Source organism: Arachis hypogaea, chromosome 5, assembly GCF_003086295.3.
Source record: "Arachis hypogaea cultivar Tifrunner chromosome 5, arahy.Tifrunner.gnm2.J5K5, whole genome shotgun sequence".
In the NCBI taxonomy this organism is placed as follows: Eukaryota; Viridiplantae; Streptophyta; class Magnoliopsida; order Fabales; family Fabaceae; genus Arachis; species Arachis hypogaea.
Window position 1 is genome coordinate 4,330,363 of NC_092040.1, and position 20,176 is coordinate 4,350,538.

The window sequence follows — 20,176 nt, forward strand, 5'->3', positions numbered from 1 at the left end:
ATTTTTTTATTTATATTAAAATTATATCTAAATATTTTTATTTATGTTAAAACTATTTTTAAATTTTTAAATTTTGTCTTTTAAGTTTTAGACGGACTTAACATTCATAAATAACTAGTTTTAATGCAAATAAAAAAATTAGAAATAAAATTGAATGAAATTAAACGTTATAAATATGTTAAAAAAAATTGCAAATAATAAAAAAGATTACATAAATTTTTTCTAATATTTATATATTTATAAATATTATATTTATTTTATTTATTCAAAAAAATATTCCGATACCGGCTAATTCCAAATTCAAATCCCATTTTGATTTTTTTTTCATAGTTTTACCCCTTTTTATTGAGATTTTTTTTTTGGAAAAATAGATTGAATAGATCCGTTGGGCCATTCAATAGCTAATGTAATTGATGCTAACTAATGGGCTACAGCGATTGCATGCCCGGTTCAAGCACATTTGAGTTCAAGTCCAAAAAGAAAAAAGAGTTTGAATTTGGTTTTAGTCAAAGGTGAATAAAAAACCTAATTTAATTCTTGACTTCGGACTAAAAAATATTCTAAAAAAAATAAAAAAAGTTATCTAGTCATTTAAACTATATGATTTTGTGGAGTGTATGTTGTGTAGTATTAAGATCAATTTGAACTCTCTAACTTTTTTATATAATAAATTAAGTGAAATTATGTTTTAAAAATATATTTTAATTATATAATAGTTTTTTTAATTTTTTTTAATATATCTAATCTTAATATATTAAAAATATACAAAAATTATTTTTACGATAAATTTTAATAAGGTATTTTTTACTGATACTTTTTAATTGTGTTTTTAAAACATATATTATTAATAATGAATAAGTAAATTTTTTTATTATTTTAAAGTATTGGGACAAAGATTCAAAAATTAAAATTTAGTATTATGTTTGTTAATCTAAAAACTGATACTAAAATCTTTATTTTTGTCTCTAAAATTTTAGTATTTTAGTATCTTCAAAAAGTGACAGGGACTGAAATTTTTTGAGACAAAAACTGAAACTTTGATAATATTTTATACTTAAAATATTCCGATTTTAATTAATTAATTCCAACTTTTTCTGTTGTGCAAATCAAATTAGATCTCCATTCTTCGCGGTCCCTCACTCCTTTGTCTTTTCATTCCTTTTTCGAAGACTTCTAGCTGCAACATAATCATCCTTTTCTTTTTGATTTGTTCTCTTAATTGTCGTTTTCTCTTCGGAAGAATTTGCACTTGGACATATGTTTCGATTTAAAGTACTTTTATGTTGGTTGCAAGGCTCCTGAAGATTTTAGTTTAGAGAAATGTTTTCAGCGGGTTGGATATCTCGTGTGCAAAATTCAAAAAATTAAAGGTGGCAATTTGTTTTTACGCATATATTATAAAAGAGTTGGGTGAGAATTAATGCACCGAAACTTCAAGATTTGGTTTGGCACTGTAATACAGTTACAGATATGAGTATGCAAATAGAATTTTAAATTTGACATTGGCAACCATTAATTATTCCTTGAACTACTTGATCTCAATGATTTAGCTTTTAAAAGTCAAGAAACGAGTATGAGAGAGTCCAGATAAAAAATTATTCACACTTTGAAGCTTACCAATACTAACATCCTCATTCAATATGAAGAAATCAACTGAGGCATCACCACATAACAAAGAAAATGAATTCGACGAGGCGGTGCGGTTGTGAAGCATTGGAGACTTGCAAGTGCGCCTTGTTCGTTTGGGATCGTTGGTGGTGCTGTCGGTGGTGGAGAAGACCGGAAAATTCCTTCCCTTCTCAGTTAAAATTTTAGGAAAAAAGAGAAAGGGACTGGAGATTGCTGAAAATGAAATATAATTTGAGTTAAGGTTACATTTTAAAGTTAAGGATATTATTGTAAGTTTAAACATTTCATTCTTTACTTTTATTTTAAACCAAATAGAATACTCGACATAATTTAGTCATATATACTTTTATATCAAACATAATACTAAAACATATTTCAATCTTTCAGTCTCTCTTTCAAATGTTACCTTAAGGCTTTAATTCCTTCAATTCTTACATACTGGTTTAAAAAAAAAATTCCTTTTCTTATCCACTTATTCAAGTTTTTTTAATGATATATAAAGTTGTTCAACAAGTATTATATTTTTAATAAGATGAATATTCACATGCAGTTATTTTCATGTGAAATTGATAGTTAAGAATCGTTAGATAATTTAATATATTTAACTAAATTATCATCTAATAATTCTCAACTATCAACTTTATATAAAAATAATTGCATATAAGTTTTTACCTTTTAATAATTATTCTTTTAGCAATAATTTTTCTAAAAAATTTACAATCTATATATTTTATATTTATACCCATATAATGGTGAAAAATAAAAAGGAATGAAACTTTTTTTATAAAGGAAAAGACTAATGTCTAAAAAGGGAGAATGTCTTCAAGTTCTACTCATCTTCATTTTTCGGGTCCTTTAATCCGGCGATTCGAAACAGTTGCACCAAATCAATGAGTTGGCGAATCCACCGTGAGTTTAGAAAAACAAAATTTTGTGTGGACAGATTGGTTTTACATGAGCATAACTTATTATATGATTGACGTCATATATTTTCATCTTATTTTTCTGTATTTCTCTTCGTTTTTTTTTTTGTTGATTTAGTTGGAACAATATTTTTTAAAATAGTAGTTGTTTAATCTGTTTTTTTGTTAAACATTTATGCCTCGTTGTTTACATAAAAAATATAACTTTAATAATATTACCACATATGAATAGTTATATTTATGAATAATTTTTTCTCAAAAAATTCTACACAAACTTTAAACTCCATCATTATTCTCAGGTACTTCTTGTCTTCTATTTAATAGAATTAATTTTTATTATAAAATTAATTTTTAACTCTTCTTTTTTAAAAAAAGTTATAATTAAAATTTAATATTTAAATTTTAAAATTAAAAAATGAATATATATCTAAATAAATCCTTAAAATTCTCAATTTTTTTTTATTATTATGAGATCCCTAAACTTTATAAAAATAAGATATATAAGTCCTTATTTTAGTTAGATTTATTATTTTTATTTAGACAAATAGTTCTTCAAAAGTGCAACGCAATAATCTATAACTCTTGACCTTTTGGATTTAGAACTCTAATATCATATTATAAAACTACTCATTCCAAAAACTTAATCTAATAGGAAAAAGTAATATTAATGGTTATATCTATAATACTGAATTCTCTAAATCTCTTGAACAAAATTTTTACTGGCTCTCTATACTTTTTCATTTAAATATATACTCTTAAAAAATTGACTAAAAGAAGTTGACTTTTTAATTAAATTCTACCAGACACCGATCTTTTTTTTTCGAACTTGGACCAAACACCCCCCATAGGCCCATACCCAGCATGTGGAGGATAAATTAAGTGCAGGTATGAACCATTGACCCATTCTACCCTGCCGGATATTTTTGCCATGCTTGAGTAAACAACCATCTATGAGTTTCTATACAGTACAAAACCCTTGCCGAAACCCCACGCTACTCTTTCTTCTTCTGGTGAAGGCAACTCCTCAATTAAGCAACTTAATGCCTTCTTTTCTTTAGCTTTTACTACCCACTTCTTTAACTTTTTACTACTACACTATTATTATGGACTATTGGACTATTATTTATATATACACCTCGAAGACACAAATTTTAATGAATAACTTATGATTTTTAAGAAAAGAAAGCTACTGTCTGAGTTTTAAGAATAAAAATAACAAAAACATTTACATCATCAATTCATCATAGCGTCCAATCCGCACCATGACAAAATAAAATTAAACAAATCTTAAGTTGAGGAAAAAACATTCAACATAGTTGGCTAAAATACTCGTTTCCAAATTCCACCTGCAAAAGCGTTCATTTTATCCACACCAACTTCACTAAAAAAAAAGTCATCAAAACAATATTAATATTCAAGAGTACAAGTTCAACACTTAACCCGTGGACCCACCTTTTTCTTCTATGTGATCATGGTTTAAGCTAACAAACAAGTGTTTTAGACTTTTTTTTTCTTTTTTTCTTTTAAATTTTTTTGACTACATAATACAACACAATTTTCCAACTTTTCTTGGTCTTCTCTTTCCCTTTCTCACTTCATTTTTCTTTCATTGAGTTTATAATTCAACAACCATGACCAAAACTTTCTCAGAACCTTCTTAATTAGTTATTGGCAATAACACTGATACAAAAACCAAAAGAAAAAACACATATAATTCAGTAAAGGAGTGCAGAAATTTCAAGTGCGATTAGTTTAGTTAATGATGATGATGATGATGGACTATAGGTCTATCTCTATCTGTATAATTGTGGCGGTTTTGACGATGAGTTTGTTGGCTTCACATGGCGGTTGCAACGGTTTGCATTCCTTCGGTTATGACATGCACCACTTGTTTTCCGACCCGGTGAAGGGAATTCTCGGTGTTGATGAGTTTCCTCAGAAGGGAACTCGTCAATACTATGCTGCTATGGAACAAAGAGACCGGGTTTTCCGGCGACGGAGGCTCGCCGGCCAACACGATACGCCGCTCACTTTCGCCGCCGGCAACGATACTTACCAGATTGACTCCTTTGGATTGTATCACTTCTTCGACCATTCTTAATTTTCCATTCCTCCTTCGTTATCTGATTTATTTATTTATTTTTATTATTTTGGTATGGTTGCTAGTTTTTATGAGAACATTAAAGCATGTTAATTAAACTCTTTTTTTTATAAGCAAAAATTTATATATATTTCACACCAAAAGTGCTACTAGGTCACAGGTTCATAGGAGATTTTATGAGTTGAGGAAGTATGGGGAGTCAATAGAATATTTGTACAATGTGTACAATGAAGGTTTAGAGATGTTCGATTCAGTATCAGAGATATAACCATTAGTGTTACATTTTCCTATCAGTTTAAGCTTTTGGGATAAGTGGTTTTATGATATGCTATCAGAGCTCTATGTTCATTTTTTAATTCATATTGGGCCAAATAAATAGCCTATTGTACACATTGTACAAAGATTCCATTGGCTCCCTAGTGGGGTTCGAATGAATTTTGCCATACAGAGAAAGAAATTTCACTTTTTCTTTCTTATTGTGTATTTTTTTATGATGATGTGTTCATGTGTATATGTAATAATGATTTGTAATTCCTTTGTTTTTCTTAATGGTATTTTCAGTTTGCATTTTGCCAATGTTTCTGTTGGGACACCAGCTTTATGGTTTTTGGTGGCATTGGATACCGGAAGTGACTTGTTCTGGTTACCTTGCAATTGTACCAGCTGTGTCCATGGTGTAAAGATATCAAGTGGCAAGGTATAACTTGCACTTTTATCTATAGGACTTTTAATTGGATTTATATTCTGTGTTAGCACTATTTATGATCTTTGAATTTGTTGCTTGTATTGTATGTGACAGACACTTAAGTTTAATATCTATGATCTGAAAAGATCTTCTACAAGCCAAAATGTTCTGTGCAATAGCAGCTTATGTGAAGAATCAAGTCAATGCACTTCATTGGGTAGCACTTGTCCATACCAAGTTAAATATCTATCAAATGGTACTTCAACTACTGGAATCTTGGTAGAGGATGTTTTGCACTTAGTTACAGATGATGATCAAACAAAAGATGTTGACGGTTCAATTACATTTGGGTAAAAATTCTCAATACTACCTTGCTATTTATAAAATTGGACTATTCATTGTACATGGTAAGTGTAGGGAGTAGAAAGTTAGCTTCTAGGAATGTCGATGATATCATTAACCTCACTCCTAAAAGCTTAAAAGTTTGAGGTATTGGATAGAAGTAAGCACATGAATAGTTTTTATATCCCCATATATTCCGTCACACAAGATGCTTGAAGATGAAGTATAGATAATGCATGAGCTTATCTTGTTAAAAAATGAACTCTAGATTTCTCAGTTATAGCAACTTTTGACATCATATCATAAAACTATTTCCTTCCAAAACTTGAATTGTTGGGTAGAGAAATACAAATGAGCTTGCTATGTAACCGATTATAATTGCAATAACAACCATGTGCTAGAAATCTCTAGCAGGTTTTGACTGACTTTTATCAGTGAACAGGAGAATATTAAGTTTCCTCGCGGATTCCTTAAACTAATACTTCTAGTCATGGTTTCTTACTTTCTTTTTCATTCTTGTTCTTCGAAACGGCTTGGTATACTGGACTTTCTTTTCTTCGCATTACTTGTGATTAGAATCTGCAGGTTGTATTATCATCATTTTCATATTTGAATATGTTGTTGCAGTTGTGGCCAAGTTCAGACAGGAGCATTTCTTGATGGGGCAGCTCCAAATGGTCTCTTTGGACTTGGAATGAGCAATATATCTGTTCCAAGCATCTTGGCCAAACAAGGCCTTACTTCAAATTCATTTTCAATGTGTTTTGGACCTGATGGCATTGGGAGAATCACTTTTGGGGATAATACCAGCTTGGTCCAAGGAAAAACACCATTTAACCTCGTGCATTCGCAGTAAGTGCCCATCAATGTTTGGGGATAATAACTACATTTCACACTTATCACTTGAATGGTCATCTACAAGAGAATATCTATTGAATAAAACTCAAAATAGACTCATAGAACTGAAACTAGAGAAGGATATATAATATATCTTGTCCAACTTTACTTGTGCTTATTTTAACATGGATGCCTCTTGGTAGCCCAACTTACAACATCACAATTACCCAAATCATTTTGGGAGGAAATGCTGCTGATCTTGAGTTCCATGCAATATTTGACTCTGGCACCTCATTTACATACCTAAATGACCCAGCTTATACACAGATTACTGAGAGTGTAAGTAATGTACACTAGAGTTTTATTTTATTTTGTTTTATTGGTTTAAGATGATATCTAGAGTGACACGTCACGTAAAAAGTGGTTAATATTTTCTGTTTCTTTTTGCAGTTCAATTCAATGATAAAGCAAAAACGGCATTCATCTAGTTCTGGCTCTGATTCTGATCTCCCCTTTGAATTCTGTTATAACATAAGGTGATTATTTTAACTTGACTCAAACTGTAAACTTCTTTTGTCATTTTAAACCATAGCAATTACTTCCACCATTCTATTCAGAAATTAATGTAACTTCGTACAAATTATCATGCACTGATTTGATTTCCACTTTTCTGGCAGCTCGAATCAGAGTGTTGAAGTTCCCATTGTGAATCTGACTATGAAAGGTGGAGACAACTATTTTGTCAAGGACCCTATAGTAACCGTTACTGGATTGGTGAGAGCATCAAATACAACTTGGTTAAGGATTCATGATACTATTGAGATAAATATCTAATGATTTTCAGCCGTCTAGCCTCATGATTGCTTCTTGTGATATCCAGGATGTTGAGTTACTTTGTTTGGGCGTCTTGAAAAGCGACAGTGTGAACATCATAGGACGTGAGTATTTTGAATCAAAGAAGCTGAACAACATCCATTTATTTATATCTATCACTATCTATCTCTATATTAACTATTAAGGATGTACTAAATTTTCATAGCGACCGATATTCGAGGATTGTGTTATCATTTTGGAAATTTTTTTCTTTCAATCGATGATTCATGATTCTTCCATTCTTGTCAGCAAACCTGCCTCTACTGCATCATTCTTTGGGACTTTTTTGTTGTCTGTCATGTTCAAAAACAATTCATGCATCAATATGACAAATACAAGCACAAAGTTCCATCACTTATTGCTGAAGCTTTGATACATAGTTGCAAACGTTCATTATATTTATCTTCATGCAGAGAACTTCATGACTGGTTACCGCATAATCTTTGATCGCGAGAACATGGTTTTGAGTTGGAAAGAATCTGACTGTGAGTACAGTTTCACTTCTACTCCATCACCATAAGAACTTGGGTTTCATTACTACTTCTCCATTAGTTATTATTGTTAATATGTTTTTTTTTTTACCAGGTTATGATGATGAACTCTCCAACTTAAATATTAACCAGTCTCACTCTCCTGCAATTTCTCCTGCTATTGCTGTGAATCCAGAAGCAACTTCAAATGTTTCTAATAATGACCCTGGAAGGCTGCTACCTAGTCACTCATTTAATTTAAGGCCCAGTTTTGTATTTATGATGGCTCTTTTCTTTATTTTAGCTATTTCTTGATCATACCCTATAGCTATTCAGCATTCAAAGTATTAGTATTTTCTTTCACTGGAGAGTTTATAGGTTTCTTTAGCCCACACATACACACACCATATATAGAAGCATTATTATTACTCTATCCATTTTTGGGGGATATCTCAGTAGCCTTATTGATTTTGCTTATGAGTTTGTAAATAATATAGCAGCATGTGCAGCTCAGTTGTAAACTGTACAATTAATAGATAGCAAAGCATATATAATACACAGTATTTTTTATGTTGAGTAAATAGTCATTTCTAATTATGAAAGATTGAAGCACTGACTCTGATCATGATTAATTTAAATAAATTTTGTAATCATAAAAGATTATATCCGTTTAATATTTCTAACCAAACATTAATTTAGTGAGAGATGCTGATAGTTCTAATTATGCAATACATTCTTAAACCTTTTTTATTAAGTAAAGAGTAGTATTTTTACTAGTAAAATAAATCATAATTTTTATTTATTATATTTTATATCAATTTATAATTTATAATTTAAAGTTTAAAATTTAAAATTTATAGTTTATGATTTAAGATTTAAACTTTAAAATTTGAAGAACATTATACATTTTACTTTTTCTGAAGTGCATTAACATTCGCCAATCATGCTAATGGTGCAAGAATTGGGAACTGTAACGAAAATTAGAAGGAAAACAAATTTATTAGTGGTGCTAATCTTGCTTTATTTCCCCCTTAATTGAATTTTTTGTTCTCGTTTACCAGGGGCGACACCTCTCTATTGTTTGATAGGTATGAGATCCACATGAATAACGGCATATACAAGAAACAAATAGAGGCTTCATTATTGAGACCAAGTTATCTAATCTTGGCTGTGTAAATTAATTAGTTAATTAATTACCACCCGAAAAAATGCATCTCCTTTAATTATACAAAGGCGAACCAGTTAAGAAGACATATTAGCTGCCGTCAGCTTTAGCAGTTGTAATTAAAGTTATTATGTGAAGAAATCAATTTTCATCAATTAGCATAAGTATCCAATGTTATGACCCCACTATGGAGGAAAAGATAGTCACAAACTCACAATAATAAACTTTATATATATTACACTTATCTAATATCTATATAGTTAGTTAATTAGGATTATTTAACAGTAACTTTTCATCTCAATCATGGGAGAAAAAACCTCCAAATTATACTGTTAACTTTTACAAACAGCACCAGACAGACACAAATGTGTAGTTTCCTCTTCTTAAGCTTGCAATACAAGTTATGGCATGAAAACAACAAAAAACCTTAGATGTCTCAATCTTAACAACAAAGTGCATGCCTACTTCATAATTGAGGATGCTGATTCCCTTGGAGGTAAAAATAAAGGGAAAAAACAGAGAGAAGAAAATGTGAATATTGGTGACCATAAAAACAAAAGGTGTCTAACTAATGCTGGATTGTTGGTAGAGTATTACTGTTAGTGACCCCATTTAGAAATTGGTTATGACCACCACTAACTAGGTTGATGGAGCCAATTCTATCAAAAGTCTAACTATAATATCAATCAATGTGTCTAATCAAGAAAAGCGCATAGTAAAAAGTAAAAATTAAAAAGGATTTAACTAATTCGTATTTTAAAGACATATTTTAAAAATATAATAATAAAATTTTTTTAACGTTTTTAATATATTCAATGCATTAAAAACATAAACAAAAAATTTGTAATAATTTTTATAAAATATTTTTTTTATAATATGCTTAACCTATACCCTTAGGTAGCGTTTGGTGTAGAGACAGAGACTGAGAGACAAGAGACAAACAAAGACTAAGAGACAGATTGAAATAAATTTTAATATTCTGTTTGGTGGAAAATGGGAGACAGAAATTGAAACAAGAATGAAACTCTAATTTAATTTGCACAAAGGGTAAAATTGGAATTAATTAATTGAAATGAAGGTATTTTAAGTATAAAATGTTATTAAAGTTTTAGTCTCCATTTCTAAAAATTTTAGTCCCCTATGTCCCACTTTTTGGAGGTACTGAAATACTGAAATTTTATAGACAAAGACAAAAATTTTAGTACCCGTATCTAAACCAACAAACATGATACTGAATCTTAGTCTCTCAATCTCTATTTCAGTACCTCAAAACAAACGCTATCTTAAGGCACAAGTTAATAAAACCCAATTTAAAAAGTTCACTTCTCACATTTAGGAGAATGTACTAATGGTCAACTAATCATAATAATCTATCATGGGAGATCACATTTTGAGCTTAGTCGTCTTATTTGGGAAGACCATCAAATTATGCCTATGTACTAGTGATAGCTGCACAAAAATATAAGTTTTTATGTACACCAAACACAAGTTAGCAACCCTTGAGGTATTTAAAGTGAAAGGTATGTGAAAAATCTAAGAATAATAAAAGAAATGTCAATGTGATAAAAACAGATTTGTACCCCAAAAACAAAATTTGGAGGTTTATTTTAAGAAATTTCAATTTATTCCTATAAATTTTCTATGAAAATATATTTTCATTTTCTTTTGAAGTTTTAATAAAATCTAATTCCAGGAACAACTTGCTATCAAGAATAACTTCTTGTCTAAAATATAAAATTTTATTTTTATATAAAAATGTGGATATTTGATATTCTCTTATCAAGGAAATAAAAATTAAGATATAAGCTTATTATTATATCCCCCAAAATATTATGTTTTTTTTTTTTTATCAAAGATTTCATTCTTTAATTGATATTAGAATTATTTTAGAAATTTAAAATCTATATCCAGGAATATGTAAAATAAAACAAGCATATTATAATTTATTCTTAGAAATATCACAAATTTTTTCATAATACTCCAGTATAATATTCTTAAGCATAATATTTTCGAAAATATAATTCCTTGAAATATATTTCCTAACCTTAAAACAAACTTCGGATTAGAGATATTGGGAGGCTCAAATGAACATGCACTACACCACAATATGTAATTCATTGCGTTTAAGAGGAACATGCACCTAATCACTAAATCCATGGAAAGAATGACAAAGTAAAAGAACTTTATAAGCCACTATTAACTACCAGTTACTTGAGCCTTCTGTAAATGGAGCCTAAAGTAACTTGTCTTTTTGTAATGATAATGCTTAAACATTACGATTCCATCCATTGATAATACTACTTAACGATATGATTCTCTGTGGTCCATCATATGCTAGAAAATAATTAGTCTCTTTTATGACTATAAAATGCCATTTTACCCATCTTTGCATTCCTAAGCTAAAAGCTAACATATCATCAAAGTAATCTTAATTGGCAATGGCTAGCAAGGTCCCTTTCTTGACTATGATTATCATACTTTCTGCAGTTTCCTCAGGAAACTCACTCAGCTTGAACCACTATGAAAAGTCATGCCCTAATGTTGAGTTCATTGTTGCCAAAGCAGTGAAGGATGCCACAGCTAGGGACAAAACAGTTCCTGCAGCACTTCTGCGAATGCATTTTCATGACTGCTTCATTCGGGTAATGCCCTACTATTTCATTCCTGGAGCATGCATTAAATGTGCTTTAAGAATAGGGAAATGATAATGCCACTCCATATATAATTTTTTGTATTGTACGTTTGCATGAATTTGTAGAAAATAAGAGTGACATTACCAAAATAAGAGAGACAATATCCATTTCCTATATAAGGATTTCTCATTTCCTCTTTGTTTCCTACTTAACCCTTGCACCTATGTACTAATGCATAATTTGAACCTGTCATCTCTTGTTTGGTATACTTTTGAAGGGATGTGATGCCTCTGTGCTCCTAAATTCAAAAGGAAAGAACAAAGCCGAAAAAGATGGACCACCAAATATTTCTTTGCATGCATTCTATGTCATTGATGCAGCAAAGAAAGCAGTAGAAACTTCATGCCCTGGTGTGGTTTCTTGTGCTGATATTCTTGCTCTAGCAGCAAGGGATGCAGTTTTTCTGGTAAGAGAACAAAGCCAAATATATCAATTTTCTCACTATAAATTCTAAAATTCTAAACAACAGTTGGTGTATATAATTCTACAGTCTGGAGGACCTACATGGGATGTTCCTAAAGGAAGAAAGGATGGTAGAATATCTAAGGCCAGTGAAACAATAAATTTACCAGCACCAACTTTCAACATATCACAATTGAAGCAAAGCTTCTCTCAAAGAGGTTTGTCAACAGCAGACCTAGTAGCTCTGTCAGGTAAGCTATTAAGAAAGTAAAAACCAATTACCATTTATTACAATCTACAGATTAACAGAGTTTAGAGTAACATGTCTTTCAACCCATGCATAGGAGGACACACTTTAGGTTTCGCCCACTGCTCATCCTTCAGCAAGAGAGTCCATAATTTTGATGCTACACATGATTGGGACCCTTCAATAAATCCATCATTTGCAGTGCAACTGAAATCAATTTGTCCTTCGAAAAACCAGGCCAAAAATGCAGGCACCATTATGGATCCTTCTTCAACAAGTTTTGATAATACATATTACAAGTTGATCCTCCAACATAAAGCTCTGTTTACTTCTGATCAAGTTCTGCTTGATAGCCAAGAGGGTAAGAACCTGGTCTTTAAGTTTGCTGCCTCAAAAAAGGCTTTTTATGAGGCTTTTGTTAACGCCATGATCAGAATGAGCAGCATCAATGGCGGGCAGGAGATTCGGAAGGACTGCAGAGTTGTCAATTAGAAAGTCTTAGGTTAATTCAAGTTAAATAGTGATTTACCAATAAGTAAGATGTGTGAAAGAGGTTGGATCATATTTGAAAGATGGCAAGAACATCACTCATTTTCCTTTGTAATAGAAATTCATGTATTGTACAAGTATGTATCGACAGGAGAAACTCCTGTGGAATGATTATGTTTTATTCCATTGCTTGATTGTCTGGACAAGAGACTAACCTTCTAAAAGCAAATGAATAACACAATAATAGCATCTGTGTCACCAAAAGAAAAGAAAAAGAAACTCCCAATTGTTAACTTTGAGCTACCTCATGCATTATCTTTTGAGATAAGAGCTATCTCTGCCAATTGAATGTTACCACTTAGCAATGATGCCTTGTGGGATGGAAGGAAAGAAAATCCATCAAGCAGCTCGAGACACTTTAGGCCCCATTTCCTCATCAAGAACTCAATAAGGTGATGCCCGCTGCAAAAGATTAGACAGATAAATTTTTAAAACACCATAAAAATATGGAGGTTGTAGAGCTAGTATGGAATCGGCTGATAAATTCTGAGCATCACATAGAGTGAAAAAGTACCTTCGATTGTGGTACGAGGTTATAAAACTTGACCCAGGGGAATTTTGCAGCAGAAACGTCACAGTGGCAAAGAGGTCATCAAAGGCTAAATGCCATAAAATAAACAATGTTTTAGTTAACTTGATGGAGGAAGATGACAAATCCTTAATACCACATTGTCTCACCGTTTGAATCATACAAGACATCAGCTCCTAGAATAATAGTTGGTTGTAAACTGAATATGGATGAATCCCAAACACCCCATGTCAATCCTAGCACCTAGAAACACAAGGGATTTACACATTGACATTTATACAAAACGAAAAATCTGAAAACATAAAATTTCCAACATCATGTCTACACATAACCACTGGTTGTGCTCCCTTGAGCCACATGCTCAGCACATCATAGAAATTCCATATTAAACACGAGTGTAAAATCATAATTTCAATTGTAAAATGAACAAGCACATTGCTACCAATGAAATAACAGTTACTAGAAAGCATGTTACGCAATTCACTACATTTTGTGACTAAATTACTAACTACTCAATCAAAGGCTCACATTGCACTGGATTTTATTCAAGTCACACACTCTTCTCATGTTTTCAAGCACCTGCAAATTCCAAAAACAACAAGCAGCCATTTCAATAAATAAATAAAAACTCAGTCACTATTTGTTTATTAAAACCAAATTCAGCTTAATTTGAAACCTCTAATCTGGTGGAGTCATCAGTAAGAGTAACATTGGCCCCAACTTTTGCTGCAACCAAACCAGGCAAGGAAGTTCCGGCACCAAGCTGCACGAAACATTAACAAGATGAGATGGGAAATGATGATAGTTCATACTTCATATTGAATCCACAATTAAATTGAAAAAGATTATACCTCAATAACAGTAGCTCCTTGAAATCGGTGCTTTTGTTGCCAAACATACTCAGCGAGAACTACGCTGCAGGGCCATACGAACAGGCCATAGTCCTCCTTCATGTTCTGCGTTAAGAGGGGGAAAAAAGTTGCATGGGAATGATGGAAATGTTAGGCGTCAAAATCAGGGTTTCGTTTGGTGAACCTCAATGATGGATATGCATAAGGTTGGTGCTTCGGGGTCATCATCGGCAAAACAGTGGCGAGAGAGGGTGGTCATGGCGGTGGTGGTGGTGGCGGCGGCGGCGGCGTTGTCGTCCTCCGAGTTCTTGTCTTCCCCCATGTCTCCCCTGCTCTTCCCACTCATTTTTACATTATCTCTTAACTAATTTTAATTTGTATTTTCTTTTCCTATAAAACATGCTTATTAACAAGAAAGATATAAACGAAAAAAAATAGCGCGATAATTTTCTTACAAAATTAAAAATAATGTTTTTTTTTTCCTAAACAACAAAAGAAAACATAAAGCAAAACACCTATCCTAGAGTAGATATAATAATTTATTAGAGAGTTTCACAATACTCAAACCAAATACCATGATTGAAATTATTTCTAGTTCTATATCTAGTCATTATTTGCTTCTCTACATATCCAATCAAATTATACATACTAGGATCTTAGTAACAGTTCATGAATCTTGTTAACTAAATTAACAACTTTAGATTCACACCCACCAAGAAAGTCATGTAAAAAATAAAAAATATCCAAACAATCCGTTTCACACACTATGTCTTTCGGTCCGCAATCCCAAATTAAAACAAGGTCGCTCCAAATTGTAAAAAGCTCACATCGGATGATGGAGCAATGAAAAGAGCTACCAGAACAACCCGCAATCCAAACTCCATTAAAATTTTTAACAAGACAACTAAATCCAGCCAAGCTCAAATTAGTAAATAAACTAACATCACAATTAACATTAAAACTATTACTTACAAGAAGTTTTCAGGACAAATAGTTTCTGAAAGTATTAAAAGAAGTATACCTATTCATTAGATTCATGACCGTGCTTCTGATGAGAGCAACCACCTTGTGATCGGTCCAATAATTTTTGGCATTGAAAATAGTATTGTACATATGCCTCCAAAACCACCACACTCTGACCTCTAAAAAAGCCTCCTTACCAGACATGACCTTTTGAAACCAAGCTTTCATAGAGAAGTTTTTAACCGAATCAATAACCTGAGGATCTAACATCTGCCAAATAATTCTGGAATATACACAATCTCTAAGGCAATATTTTACTGTTTTTGGAGTCGCATTGCATCTCTGGCACATAACTGAACTAGCTAGATGCCGCCTGAAGCGGAAGACCTCTATCGGGAGAGCGTTATAAACCCCAAACCACAAAGTTAATTTGATCTTTTTCGTAAGATTCAAGTGCCAAAGCTAGTTTCAGTTGCTATTTTCATTCCAATTCACTTTATTCTTTAACAACCAACAATAACCTTCTCTTACACTATACCCTTTTGTCCCTGCAGGCCACCAACTCTATCCCGGTTCCATGTCAGCTAAGGTCGGATAGTACAGGCAGTAAATGAAATGCTTGACCTTAAGAGGAATTGTCGATGCAAGTCTCTCCACCTCCCAAGATCCATCATGCCACAAATCTGTCACTACAAAATCATACTCAGATATGTGAACAAAGGGAATAAGATCATAAAGCCTTCCAAAAAGAGTCCACTCATCATACCACACAGATTGATGCACATCCCTAATATTTCATTTGAACCCATCCTTGAGAACATCAAATATTTTGAGAATGTTCTTTCAAATGGTTGAAACGTTCTGATTGTTGTTGTTGCCAAGAAAAGTTAAATTCCGAAAATATTTATGCATCATAATCTGAATCAACAATTTGTCTCTATTATTGAAGCAATCCCAAACTAATTTGTTAAGAAGCACCATGTTAGTTGAGTAGGTATCCTTAACACCCAAACCACCCGCCCTTTTAGGAATTATAGCAACATTCCACTTAACCAACAGTAACCCTCTCCCATTAGTTTGGCTTCTCCATAAAAATTGTCTCATCAAAGAATTTATCTTTTCACAGGCATACTTTAGAAGAAGAGCAATCTACATGTTGCAAATCATAATAGAAGCCATTACCGATTTAACCAAACAAAGTCTTCTTGCCTTATTCAGCAAACACGCCTCCCAACTAGTAAGCTTCTTCTGAATCTTTTCAATAACATCCTGATGAGCTATCCTCTTGGGAGACCTTTCATACCCAATATTCACTTTTAGATATTTTTTCAACTCCTGACAAAAACGGATAGTAGAAACTTCCGAGAGCACTTCTTTTCTTCTTTCAGAAATATTCTTTGAGCACTGAGCCTTAGATTTGCTAAGATTCACCTTCAATCCTGATGTTTTAGAAAATAAATCCACAATTCACATAACCTCCCCTACCTAAATTTTTGTAGCTTTATAGAAAAGCAGGAGATCGTCAGCAAACGTCAAATAGGAGATTTTAGGATCATGTCTAGAGACCAACACAGGTATCCACAACCCTTGAGAAACCCGATGAGTAATAAAATAAACAAGAGCCTCCATACAAAATGATATGGAGACATGGGATTCCCTTGACTCAAACCCCTCTTTGGGTTGAAATTCTGAAGTCTCTCACCATTTTACAAAATAGCCAATGAAGATGACATCACACAGGTCATAATAAGATTAATAGTAGCTCTCGAAAAACCAAATATAATCAACAAAATTTCAAGGAATCTCCAATTTACTCTGTCATAAGCTTTCGATAAATCAATCTTAAAAGTCAAAGTCCCTTTTCTAGACTTAGTGTTCTTTATGAAATGCATAATTTCCTGTGCAACAATGATGTTCTTCGTAGTTCCTCTTTCTGGGATAAAACCACCCTAGAGCAGACCAATGATCTCCAAAAAAAATGGTTTGACCTTGTTCACTAGTACTTTTGTAATAATTTTGTAAAAAAACTACATAAACTAATGGAACATAAATCTCTTAATGAAGATGCAGCTTCCACTTTAGGAATCAGAATAATGAAGGTCTCAAAAATAGCGAAATTTAAAATCTCACCCTAAAAACTATCTTGATTAACCCTCACACATCATATCTAAGAGAGTCCCAAAATTCTTTATAAAACAGAGCTTGAAAAACATCCGGCCTCGGAGCTTTGAAAGAATTCATGGCCATTACATCTCTTTTCACCTCTTCTAACGCCACCGGTTCAAGAAATCTTTGACAGGCCTTATTGCTAAGAGAGGGGTAGAAAAAATCTCGCATAGCATTCAGGTCAATATTCTCTCGTGTAAAAAATAGTTTTTGAAAGAAAGAATTTGATTCCTACTCAAGCACCTGCGTCTCACTAGTAGAGGTGGAAACAGGTCAGGCCAGGCCAGACTTTGCTCTTAACAGGCCTGACCTGTCATGTAGTCAATTGGCTTGAGTTTGGCCTGCAGCCTGTTATATGCTTTTTTTTTAAGTACTAAGGCTGGCATGTTATTCAGCTTGGTCTGGCCTGAAACCTGTTAAAAGGCTTGATATTTTTTTTACAAAAACAAAAATATTATTTTAAAAAAATATTTTCTAATAAACATATTTAAATGTAATATGTCATATTTAATATTTATAAAAAAAATTAAATTTTAAAGTATTTAAAATATACAAAACTATTTATAATTAAATATAACAAATTTAAAATATCTCATAATTTTATTAATAATAAAAAAATTATTTATATATGTAATTATGTATTAACAGACCCAAGCAGGCCTGATAGGCCAATAAGGCTAATTAGTGAGCATAGGCCTGGCCTATTAATATAATAAGGCTTTTATAAGAGTCTAAGTCTGTGCCTATTTTATAATAGGCTAGGCCAGGCCAGGCCAAACACAGGCCAGGCTACAGACCCCTGACAAGCCGCCTGACCTTTTTCTACCCCTACTCACTAGTACAGGTTCTATCATCTAACAACAACCCATGGATCTTATTTCTCTTTCGCCTAATAACGTCTGTAGGTAAAAAAAACTTAGTATTCCTATTACTACATCAAACCCACTACTCTCTAAATTTTTGGTACCACAAAAGCTCTTCCTAAAAAGGATATAATTTAGCTCCTCCTGAATACCTTACTCTTTCACCCTCAACTTCGGATCTTTCTCACTCTCGAGAAAAATCTGAACATCATTCAGCTACCTCTCTAACTCCCTCTTTTTAACAGTAAGCACATCCCTCTGAACTTCTAGCAAACTCCTAACAACATTGGGGATCCTTTTATTCCAAGTTGTATGAACAACATTTCGAAAAAGCAGATGAGTCATTCATGCAGCTTGAAATTTAAAGGGACGGGGCCTTCTTAGTTATTCCAACCTTTGTACTTCTGATGAGTAAAGGACAGTGATTAGAGTGAAGACGCGCCAAAACCTCATTATAAGCCTAAGGAAATAGCAAACGCCACTCCTGATTAATGATCGCTCTATCCAATCTTTTTTGCAACATGTAACCCCCTCTGACCTTCTTGTACCAAGTTAAACTCCTCCCAATAGCTCCCATATCAAACAATTAACAATTTGTCAGAGCATCTGCGAAAAGCCTAGCTCTAACATTATTGGACGTTCCTCCTCTAACCTTATTTTGCAACAAAATCTCATTAAAATTCCCTAACACAATTCACAGATCTTGTATTATATTAGATACCCTGATTAAATCATTCCATAGACCCATTTATCGATGGACATGGGGATTAGCATAAACTGTACTGAAAATATTAGAAACATTGTCCATAGAAATTTCAAAACTGATACATTGATCAGCCATGTCAACCATTCTCACAGTCATCATAGAATTAGAACAAAGAACTCAGATATCCCCATTATGGCCTCTAGCCTCAACAATCCCAATATCAAGATAACCAATCTTACTTCAAAAGGATCTCATTCTCTCAAAAGAACATGAGTTTCAATAACAATAAAAATCGTTAGATGAAATTTACTAACTAATTCTTTATAATTCACCCGGGCCATTTTGTTAGAAGCCCCTATAGTATTCCAAGAAAAAAACTTATATATACACAATTCATAAAAATAAAATGGACATAAACAAAAACCAACCTCAGCAAAAGTCTCTTAATGCAGAAATGACGGGCCTCTAACATTTTTACCACTTTCTTGCCTCTCTCCAACTCATGGTTGCTCGAAAACGCTCTCCACCGCAATGGTAGCCACCACCGATGGGTTCTGGTTATGCTGGTTCGACTCACCATCATTGTCTTGGAACACCGGTGGGTTTTGCAACGAGGCTGGCTATTTTTAAGAGTAGGGGTAATCGATGGCGTGACCGCAGCGGCACCCTTGATCTTCACCCCATCATTTGTTGATGTTTGAGACGCTTGAGAGGAGTAAGACCCGCGACCCGACCCAACATGTCATGAAGGCCCCTTAACTTTCTTCTTTGGGCCATTCTCAATCTGACTCATCTGCTATCCAAAAATGAGAGGTTTCTTACCTTTAGTAGAAGATTGGGCCTTCCCTGTTTTACCCACTTTTCCTCTTCTCTTGCCACAAATCTTAGTCCAGCCCTCTTCTTCTCCCAACGTAACCATCCTTTCCTTCTCCCATGCAGCGTGCTTGTCTTTATCTTCTCTGCGGAATCCGCAACTGGCGTGGAATTAATTGATATAGATTCAAATTCAAAAGCTTGCTGAACATAGTCTGACAGACGCTTCTCAGGATCCGTCGCCATGTCAACTGTCCATACCTGGTCCTCCACAGATGCCGAGGTAACCACGGTCATGCTACATTCACCTGTGACATGCCTAAAGCAATTGCACCTCTCACATATCTGATGGTAATCAGTGGCTAAGAG

General features: G+C 32.9%; 3 protein-coding genes across 8 annotated transcripts; 2 read left to right on the top strand and 1 right to left on the bottom strand.

Annotated features, from left to right (window-relative positions):
• Positions 1-3,795: 3,795 nt before the first annotated feature.
• On the top strand, positions 3,796-8,441 carry LOC112800308 (aspartyl protease family protein 1-like). Its single transcript, XM_025842524.3, has 10 exons — positions 3,796-4,628; positions 5,215-5,350; positions 5,453-5,688; positions 6,308-6,532; positions 6,721-6,856; positions 6,968-7,053; positions 7,195-7,291; positions 7,398-7,455; positions 7,804-7,875; positions 7,976-8,441. Exons 1-10 carry the CDS (start codon positions 4,312-4,314, stop codon positions 8,173-8,175), a joined length of 1,563 nt encoding a protein of 520 aa, XP_025698309.1. The 5' UTR covers positions 3,796-4,311; the 3' UTR covers positions 8,176-8,441.
• Positions 8,442-11,121: 2,680 nt separating this feature from the next.
• LOC112800310 (uncharacterized) lies at positions 11,122-14,910 on the bottom strand. Of its 6 annotated transcripts, none has more exons than XR_011881752.1 (10): positions 14,481-14,910; positions 14,297-14,401; positions 14,122-14,208; positions 13,974-14,024; positions 13,595-13,688; positions 13,431-13,515; positions 13,161-13,318; positions 12,403-12,840; positions 11,803-12,121; positions 11,122-11,689 (listed from the first exon to the last, which is right to left on the bottom strand). XR_011881752.1 is itself a non-coding variant. In XM_025842527.3 (9 exons), exons 1-8 carry the CDS (start codon positions 14,640-14,642, stop codon positions 13,075-13,077), a joined length of 723 nt encoding a protein of 240 aa, XP_025698312.1. In that variant the 5' UTR covers positions 14,643-14,871; the 3' UTR covers positions 12,208-12,840; positions 13,072-13,074. The 6 variants fall into 6 exon arrangements, 2 of the variants coding, with proteins under 2 accessions (XP_025698312.1, XP_025698311.1); XR_011881754.1 differs by lacking the exon at positions 11,122-11,689 and adding an exon at positions 13,072-13,106 and having other exon boundaries at positions 11,720-12,121; positions 13,212-13,318; positions 14,481-14,871; XR_011881751.1 differs by lacking the exon at positions 11,122-11,689 and having other exon boundaries at positions 11,720-12,121.
• LOC112800309 (peroxidase 64-like) lies at positions 11,464-13,062 on the top strand. The gene is made up of 4 exons (XM_025842525.3): positions 11,464-11,667; positions 11,936-12,124; positions 12,209-12,371; positions 12,465-13,062. The coding sequence occupies exons 1-4, from the start codon at positions 11,464-11,466 to the stop codon at positions 12,857-12,859; spliced, it is 951 nt and encodes a 316-aa protein (XP_025698310.1). The 3' UTR covers positions 12,860-13,062.
• Positions 14,911-20,176: the final 5,266 nt, after the last annotated feature.